Source organism: Hippocampus comes, unplaced genomic scaffold, assembly GCF_001891065.2.
Source record: "Hippocampus comes isolate QL1 unplaced genomic scaffold, H_comes_QL1_v1.1 scaffold174, whole genome shotgun sequence".
NCBI lineage: Eukaryota > Metazoa > Chordata > Actinopteri > Syngnathiformes > Syngnathidae > Hippocampus > Hippocampus comes.
In genome coordinates, this window is record NW_017805983.1 from 6,691,742 (window position 1) to 6,701,731 (window position 9,990).

General features: G+C 42.9%; 1 protein-coding gene across 1 annotated transcript in view; it reads left to right on the forward strand.

The window, feature by feature from the left end:
• Nucleotides 1–9,643, forward strand: part of LOC109528545 (cadherin-4) — a 205,109-nt gene extending 195,466 nt beyond the window's left edge. Inside the window, exons 13-17 of the mRNA XM_019891309.1 lie at nucleotides 4,126–4,365; nucleotides 5,841–6,077; nucleotides 6,788–6,927; nucleotides 7,019–7,183; nucleotides 8,983–9,643. Of these exons, the coding sequence (XP_019746868.1) occupies nucleotides 4,126–4,365; nucleotides 5,841–6,077; nucleotides 6,788–6,927; nucleotides 7,019–7,183; nucleotides 8,983–9,189 (989 nt within the window). The 3' untranslated portion in view covers nucleotides 9,190–9,643. The remainder of the gene's footprint in view (nucleotides 1–4,125; nucleotides 4,366–5,840; nucleotides 6,078–6,787; nucleotides 6,928–7,018; nucleotides 7,184–8,982) is intronic.
• Nucleotides 9,644–9,990: the final 347 nt, after the last annotated feature.

Here is a 9,990-nt window from a genome sequence, read left to right on the forward strand (position 1 = left end):
GACGTAAGGCCTTCTCGCTAGCCCTAGTACGCAGACGAGAACAAGTCAGGATACAGGATACAGATCACGAGTCTGAGACTCGTGATCTGATTGGCTATTGAAACCTGACTGTGCCCGTTCACTTACAGCGCACAGGGGCCTGCTCTGTTTAATCTGAAGGCCCCGAGCAAATTTAATTTACCTGGCAATACAGCTAGCTGAAATATGATTGGTTAAAAACTCTACCATAATAAATAAGTTATTTATCGAGTGGCTTTCAATGTTATTTAAAATAACATTGAAAGCCACTCAACTAAGTGGAAATCATATAATGTAAAGAATACAGAGAATAATTTCGTTTTCATATTTATGAAAATAAAATAACATAAATTATAAAATAACATAAAATACATAAAAGTAACTTTACTTTTCTGAGAATGTTTAGGCCAGCAGAGAAGGCCTTGCTGGCCCTCAGGGTCCGCCACTGCGTTACGGTTAAAATCTTAATGATGTCCATCCCTATTTTCAATTATGTTTGGTGCTACACAGATAATGCTACGTATGGCCCTCCAGCACAAAACAGGTCAATTGGGTCACTGTTTACAAAGTGAGCAAAATATACAGTATTTCCTGAAAGCTATTCGAAATGTTTTCCAATGATGTATAGATTGTGTAAATTGGGTAAAATCCCGTGATGAACTTAAAGCTCAGGAAGTAGGTAGTTGGTGAATGGAGACAATTGCAATCAAAGTTACTGCAATTTACTCCTATCAATGTATACTAGCACTTGCCAGAAATAAATGTTTACCAGAGGTGGCAAATCCAGGTTCAAAAAGTGAAAACCCTGCCACCGTTTGGCTTTATATTTTGCCAATGCCTTCATTTTCCCATCTGGTTATTGCAGACATTTGCATATTCTCATTTGGGTATTTGGGTCGGTTGTGAGGCAACTGAGGCCATGACGTCATAAAGATGTCTTGTGCAGAGCGAGAGGGTTAGCGTACATCCGCGATTCATGCAGCTGGCTAGCTGATCCTCTCCTCTTTTCTCTTATCGGCGGGCTGTGCATGCTCCCCCCCTCTCTTTCCCTCTCACACAATCCATTTGGCATATATATCATTTGTTCTGCCTCAGAGTTGAACCTCGAGCTTAAATGAGCGCAAACTCAATCACAGCAAACCAATATGTTTGCCCTTTTCTCAAGTGGGTGTGCAGACTAAAACCAACTGCTTTCTCTTTTTTTCCAAATTGCCTTATCGGTGATGTGCAGCTGGCTGTTTACCTAAAGTTTAGTTTACTTTGAAATGCTGGTTCATTTTATAGTGCATGCAAGTCTGAATGTGCTCACTGGAAACAAGAATATATCAAGTTGTGTATTGCAACAAATGTTAGAACGTGTAAAACCCTGCTGCCGCCGCTGCTGCTCGCACCCACTTTGACACCCATCAATAGGATGGACTTCAGAGACGTCTAATTTGCTGACAATTTAATATTTCCCAGTTATTTCCCGGTCCTTTCATTCAATATTAAAGCCTTCGCTATTTCCTTGAGGCAACAAGAAGTTCTTTAAAAATTCATTGCTGTATGAAGCCCTTCTTGCAGCAGCCAGTCAACTGGCAAGACCACAGTCACATCGTTGATTAATGTCAAATTTATTTTGCAAAAAAGTGACATTGTTATGACTTGATGTTCTCGATCATGGGGCCAGAGTCAAACATGAGCCGCCAGCACTTCAGGGTTACGTGCATGTTGGCTTTGTAGGCGGAGCTGATGTGCCAGCCATCACATGATGAGCTGGATTAGGGAAAAATTAAGAAGTGCAGTGAGACGGTGAGTAGCAAAAGCAGACGTGGGGAGGTTGTGACAGCCGGATGCAAGGTGCACCTGTATCTCCGTGATTTCAAGTCTCGCCCAATCACAGTCTTATCACCTCACATTCTCGTGGACGCGTGCAGTACTTCCTGATCCTTTTGTTTATGTGCAAATATGTGACTTGCAGGACACGTGCCAAATTTACCAATCATCTTTTCACCGTGCCTCAACATGCCCGAGCCGCTGTCGCAGAAAGGACTAAGTACAAATCCTTTTGAGGAACTTACACAAACATAATTATTTATTTAGCTGGTTAAAACCCACATAATTCTCCTATCAACCGTGGCAAGCTGCTTCTTCTTGTGCCCCCCCCCACCCACCCGCTCCTCCTTACATTGGTTGGGATTAGCAAAGCAGCGAAATTGCGTAACGTGTACGTGTGTTTCCCAATGATTGTGTTTGTTTCTTAGTGTATCTAACAGTTTTGCCTTTTTGTCTTTGACGTACTAGTGTGGAATGCATTGTGTAACCGGTATACTTCGGTAGCTGAAACGGCCATTGTGCATCAAACACGTTCTCCTCAATGATTGCCGTGAAACAAAGTGTCAGTCTCATTCAGCAAAACATTAACTTGCCACTTATCTTGATGACAAATTTGCCACGAAATCCATCCAAGTAAAATTACACTAAACAACTGTAGGGGAAAAAACAAAGAGAGCTGCTTCCTTCCCTTGCTGCCTCATCTTGATTACCAGCAGCATTCCTTGGTGTGAGTTTTTTCAAGCAATGGCTATGATGCTTGATAATTTTCCGTTGGCATAAAGCATGAACTGCAGGTAATAATTTCATCTCTAATGTCGTCCATCTGACCTTCAGTGTGTCTTGAGTGAAATTCATTATTGTAGTCAGGAGTCAAGACTATTTGCACTGGTTGCATTGGTGCGTCCAACTTTTTTTTCTTGCTGGCGCAAGCATTAACATTATGTGAACCAAAATGTTGAACCACATCATATTCAACATTGCGGTTTTGCAGGTTTTTAAATTTATAAAGGCAAAAAAAACTATTGACTGGTAAATGATTAACAATTTGGTCAACAAAGTTATTTATTTTAAGTACATTTATGCAAGATACGTAACTTACTGAAACGTCTTGGTGCTTAAAGTGCTTCTGCAATGCAGTCACGAGCACAGGGAGGGCTGTATGTCAATACGGCTGAAAAGTGTTTCATGTTCAAGGCTTGAAATTGTTTTTTTTCTTGCAGAGCAATTTTGAAAATCAGTGGCTTAATTTGAGGAGCAACTTTCTAATTTTGTGGAGCACATTTTTTTCCTGGGACCTGAAGCAAGGGTTTTATTCAACAATAAAAATATGACAATATAAAAAAATTGGTTTTCATTTTTTTTACAGAATCAACCCGTTTTTATCTCTTAAATTGACATTCTAGAGAGAAGCAAACTATTGCGGTGCGAAACACACTAGCTAGGTTATTTTAGCAATTGGCTTGGAGCTTATTTGCGGCCACAAAGGCAATGATTCCAGTCTTAGTCGTAATGGTGCGTGTATGAAACACACTCGCAAGATTAGCTTAGCAGTTACAATGGATTGTAGCTTATTTGCCCCCATAAATGATAACAATCTTAGTAGTAGTGGTAGTTGATGCCTTCATTGTGTCATGTTACGTGCGGTGCTACTTTAAAGAAGAAAATCCAGTGCCCTAAACTGAGCCTTCTAGTGAACAGTGTACACTGGTACGAGTGCAGTGTGCAGTCTCCCAGACCCTGGGCTAAGGACAGTCATGTTTTCCAGGTTTTTGTGTACGATGTGAGAATGAAGGACTAGAAAATACTACCAAAATCAGACAGGCATGCTTTTTCGTAGGGTTCCTTATTACTTTTGCATAAACATGCACAGGCAAGGACTTGTTTGATGGTGTTACAGTCATCGTTATGTGCATCTTTTGGCAAGTGGATGAACTGCAGCCGCATCTTCATCGACCCTGAAGCGTTTGATTTGCCTGCGAGGCGAAGCGAGGGGTTTGAGAGCACCACTGTCAAAAGTATTTCTGTCACACAGAGAAATTCTCCTCCCGTTCCACCAACATCATCATTGCTGAGGATTCTCAACTCTTCGTCTGCATATATATATATTTTTTTTTATTTATTATTTTCAGTTTTTTTGCTATTTGGCTCCAATCCGTCAGCTTTAAACTGCTGGGCCAAATAACGCCTCCCACCCCTTCCCCTTTCACAGCACACGTTTTCTACTGGTATATTTTCCTTCTGAATTGATCTGATTTTCTCCACACTCCCTCTTCCCTCCTTTCTTGCTCTCAGGCTCTCCTGCAGCCAGTGGCACCGGCACACTGCAGATCTATCTGATAGACATTAACGACAACCCTCCAGTGCTCATACCCAGAGAATCACAGATCTGTGAGCAGATGAACAAGAACGTCAACGGCATCAATATCACCGCCGCTGACGCTGACACCGACTCCAACGCTGGGCCTTTTGTCTTTGAACTGCCGACTTATCCTTCAAGCATCAGACGCAACTGGACGATTACACGAATCAGTGGTGAGAGGAAAACCAAACGTATCCAAATAGATGTCAAAAAATATGGCATTCATGCCTCACGATGACCCGACATGCACACTCACTGGCCTCTTTATGAGGTTGTCTTATTGTCACTAATTCAAGAGCTGAAGCAAAATATTATTGCTTTGCAAATACTTCAATGCTCAGTTTTGACTGACACTGTCAGAGCAGGAATATTGTAACAACATAGATATAATTGTGAGAATAACTAGAACCTTTGTAGGAAGCAGGAGCTCATTCCATCTGACTTGAGGCGAAAGACAGACTGCATTGTGGATTGGTTGCCAGTCAATCAAGCGCACGCAACCTTTCCCACTCAGAATCACACCGCACCTGAGTAAGAATTGAACTCGCGCTACATGTACAGAAGTCAGGTGAACAAAGATTTACACTGACTTCTACTAAAAAGATATGTTTAGTTAAAATATAGTGCCTCGTTAACTGTAAAGGCAGAATTTCTAATTAATGAGGCAGCACATTGACCGAGTGATGAGCACATCTGCCTGATAGTCAAGCAGTTTGGAGTCTGCTTTCTCTTCAGGTATGAACGTGTTCTCTCCCCATTCCAAGAAACATGTTTATTGTATTAATTGGTCTGGAACAGGGGTCGGCAACCCAAAATGTTGAAAGAGCCATATAGGACAAAAAAAAAAAAACAAAAAACAAATATTTCTGGAGCCGCAAAAAAATAAACGCTTTCTATAAAACTTACAATGAAGGAAACACATGCTGTATGTACGTAGGAGACTGGACTGTCTCAGAATTGTTTGTTATTCATTCCTTTGTTGTGTGTTCACAAACGCCCCCATCGAATTTATTTTGTGATTTCCTCACTTGATTTTTTTGTTTTGGTGCATTATTTTCGCTTTTCTTAGTGTCAGTGAAGTGATCATGAATTTCCGTTTTTCAGAGGCTGTCTTTGAACGCCTCTCGAGTCGAACGAGAAGAGAGAAGGCATGGAGTCGGACACAGATGTGTCTGTGTTTGTCGAGACTGTTAAAAGCATAAATAAAGTGTACGTTTTAAAAAACCAACACCACAGCTCTCCTTTTTTCGGAGCTGCAACATGTATCTATATCTATTCGAGCTATATTAGCCTACTATCAAAATCTTTTGCCATTTTCAAACATTTTTTATAAAGCTCCAAGGACCCACTAGATGTCGCTAAAGAGCCGCATGCGGCTCTGGAGCTGCGTGTTGCCGATCCCCGGTCTAGAAGATTGCCCCGAAGTGTAAATGTGACTCTTAGTGTGAATGGTTGTTTGGCGATATGTGCTCGGGAGTACAAAATACCGCCTTCTGCCCAAAGTCAGCTAAGTTAATTTCCAGCTTTACCCAAATGAAGGCAAGCAATATATCAAACGGAGGGTTGTACCGAACAAAGTTTGTGGTGTTGGTTGCTATGTTATGAAAATGTTTGACGTCTTTGGTCTTGTTCTCCTTCCTCTGCGCAGGCAACTATGCCCGCCTCAGTCTGCGATACCAGGTCTATTTGGAGCCAGGCATGTATGAGGTGCCGATAACCGTGTCCGACTCGGGAAACCCTACGTTGTCCAACAGGTCTGTCATCAAAGTAAAAGTGTGTCCGTGCGATCCGAACGGGGACTGCACTACCGTGGGCGCTGTGGCAGCCGCCGGCCTCGGAACCGGCGCAATCATCTCCATCCTGATATGCATCATTATTCTGCTCAGTGAGTATCAGCTGTGCATATCACACAACACCTTGCGGCTCTCTGACATGCCGTACACACCATCACACGTTTAATGTGAAAGATTGTGATTGGTTCGTCTTTGTCCTCTCCAGCTCATGCAGCCTTGCCAGAAACGACTGACTCTGGATAGACTTAAATCACTGTATTTACTTTGATCGTGTTACCAACAACAGCTACCTTACATCCTACTTCAGGAAAGAAAACGATGCATATTGTCACAGTCCATTGACAATCGTGTATGTATTTTACTGTAGCATCTTTTTTTTACTATGATACCAGAGCCAAACTCCTTGGCCACACTCATGAGAAAAACAGCAAAGTAATTTATGAAAATGAAACTCAAACAACTTTTATTGGATGGCTTTAATAACCATCCTTTCCGAAATGCATTATGAATCAGTGATTCAATGTTTTTTTTACAACCCCAAGGTACTGCCAAGGTACTGGTAAACATCGAAATAATGTGAAAAAATGGTGTTTCTTACAAAGCCCCCCTGTTGATTTGCAACCTTTTTGGGGGGGATGAGGGCAAAAAATTGAGTGTTATTCACAGAATTTTGCTGGAGCAGTCCAGGATTTTGCGTATTCCCATGGTGGCTGGCATTCTCGATAGTAATACTAATCTCAAGTTGATTGTTTTATACACATTTGACATCTTATCCAATGTGTGCGTTTGTGTGTCTTCGCAGGCATGGTCTTGCTGTTTGTGGTGTGGATCAAGCGCAGAGAGAAGGAGAGGCACACCAAACAGCTGCTCATTGACCCCGAGGATGATGTCAGGGACAACATACTGAAATACGATGAAGAGGGAGGGGGAGAAGAGGACCAGGTGAGATCCCATGAGAGGACATTCTCACCTCCGCACTCTCAACTAACCTCCTGTACCCTGATTACCTCTGTGTCATTCCGCGGCTGTGTAGGACTATGACCTCAGCCAGCTGCAGCAGCCGGACTCTCTGGAGCACATCATCAACAAACCACCCGGTGTGCGCAGGGTGGACGAACGACCCGTTATCGCAGAGTCCCAGTACCCGATCAGGCCTGTTGTGCCTCACCCCGGTGACATCGGGGACTTTATCCATGAGGTGAACACACACACACACACACACACACACACACGCACATACATGCAACCTGAATGAGAGTGACCTGAATGCACAAGAGCTCTGCTGAGTGTTCGATTGTTTCCCCTCAGCAGAGTGGTCTTTCATTAACCATCGATCTCAACCCTACTTTCTCACATTCAATATGTTGTCTCTAATATGGCCACAGCAAGGACGAATTTTGCTCGTTTACAACTTTCACGCCAGCTTTGCATTTTTACTCACACAAACATAAACACACATGCGCACACGCAACCTGAATGTCGGCATTCTGATGTGAGAAAATGCTGATTGACAGACTTGTGACATCATGTTCACACTCAAGAAGTGTTGGCAGCTGTTCAGCTTTGATCCATCCAACCTTGTCTCTCATACGCACATGCACAAACACGAAACGTACACACGCCTGATCTTGCTCCAGCCTCCTGGTAAAACACAAACACAACAAACGCGCTGCTTTCCTGCCACCCACTGGGTCCCATGGGATGGAGGCAGTTTTCGATTTCTATCCACTGCCTCTCCGTGAAGGGGATGGAGTCTCCGTCACCTGCCCAGCCTTCTCTTCGCTGGCCCTCATTTGTCATTCTTAGAAGCAGGTGCCGTTTAAGCACTGCCTGAAAGCACACACTTCTATAGATAATTCATGAAGCCGCTGGGACATCTAAAACAACATGAACTTAATCAAGATTTATGTTGTTTGTGCTATTCACGCACAGCTCCCTTTCTGAATACAAAAATGTTGGTTTAAGAACATCAATAAATACAACAACTGGTTCATGAATCATCTTGAAGCTTCACTTTCCCACCATTACTATTTACACGCAACTCAAAAGTGAATTCTGAAGCAGACATAAAAAAGATAACTGCGGACAAAAAGCAAAACATTAAATGAACTAGATTTTAAGAACACCGCAGCTGCTTTCAACACCTACAGCTATATGTTTAAAACTTTACACGTTTGTCGGAAACTTTTCCAAATTATTTTTATGACGCCATTAACTTGTGAATTTCTGAGCCCTGGTAAATTCTGTGTGACATACGAGTTGTGTGAGAGACTGGACCGTTCAGGAATTCTTGTGGTCATATTATTTAAAAAAAAAAAAAAAAAACACACACACATACTGCATTTTTACTTGGATTTTTTTTTTTTTTTTTTTACTAGTTTTGTTGTTCTATTGTCTTACATTGATGTTTCTGAATTGGAAGTAAAGTCATCATAAATGCGCTGTTTTCTTGTGCGTGGGTCTTACTTAACTGGGGTCAAACTACCGTGGACGAAGCATGGTGAAATGAAGAGCCCTTAAGCCGTATATAAACATTTTGGCTTTAAAAAAGAAAGTTGTCATAAAAAGAAAAAGCATTTCTGCCTGCAACATTTAAGTTGCATATGTCATTGTGCAAAAAAATCAATACGTCAAGTGACATGCTTTTGTTAAAGTACAAAATGGCAGACAGTTTACACTTATTTTTTTGTCTCGTTGAAATTGCCCTGACTTTACAAGTGAGTGTCGCATCCTTATACTGCTATGGCAATAGCAATTATGAATTTGGTTACCATGACCACTTAGGCTGCCGCAAATTGTGACTGCGAAGCAGCATTGATTAGTTGTCCTTGTGGGTGCAATACTTCATGACCAAGCCATGAACACAAATAGTGAGTGGGCAGGCGCTTCAGAATCTGAACTTTTTGTATACAAGCTATTAAAAGGTTGGTTTTTTTTTTCCATAAAATGCGCCATTAAGGATGAAAATTGACCATTTTTAATCTTGCTTGTGTTCAGGGGCTACGAGCAGCTGACAATGACCCCACTGCGCCCCCTTATGACTCTCTGCTTGTGTTCGACTATGAGGGCAGCGGCTCCACCACAGGATCGGTCAGTTCTCTCAACTCCTCCAGTACGGGGGAGCAGGACTACGACTACCTCAACGACTGGGGGCCCCGCTTCAAGAAGCTGGCCGACATGTATGGAGGGGGGGAAGAGGATTAAATCTCACAGGAACACACACACACTCACGACACCCTCGCCCTGTCCGCTGGCCTGCCATTCTCTGTCCCGTCAACACCGATCAACCAAATCAGACTCGAAACTCCAGAAGTCTGGCACTGTTCCACGTTTGGCTGAAACAGAAGCTTTGAATTGCTGGGTTATTGTCATTTTTCATGTGAACACTCAAGCCCGATTTTGGCTTCAGTCGTTTCTGTTCGAGTTTTTTGTGTGTGCCTTTTTTCCCTGTGGCTTTTTTAGTTTCAGTTTTCTTTTTCACTCCACAACAAGAGTCATTCCTTGTTCCTGACGGTTTTCACTTTCCACTCACTGTCAGCCCCTGCCTGCCTCCCTGCAGAAGCTTTAAATTTGAGCATCTTTGTCTTGGGGGGTAGCAGACAAAAAAGAACAAGAACCCTGATATGACAGTCCCTCCTGTGTGGTGGGGGGGGGGGGCGCGGGGTTTTTTTCTCTTGAAGCCCCGCTATCGCAGTGCCCCCCGTTGGGGGGGGGGGGGGGGGCGCTGGTTTATTCTCTCTTGAACTTGAATTACTTAGAATAGAAGCACTGTCATTTCGAAAAAAAAAAAAGTGCCTTCAGTGGTGCATATTTTAACAGACTCCCTCTAACTCAGGATTAGTTTCCATTTTCCTGACCCTTTAACTCCGACCTACCCATTGTCTTATGGGCTGTGGTAGCTGCGCGGGGTGCGGGTGCTGCTTTCAGCTGAGCTCTCCGACCGGCAAACGAGGGCGTGTTATGTAGGCATGCAGTACTCCGGCCAGAATGGACCAATTCCACAAA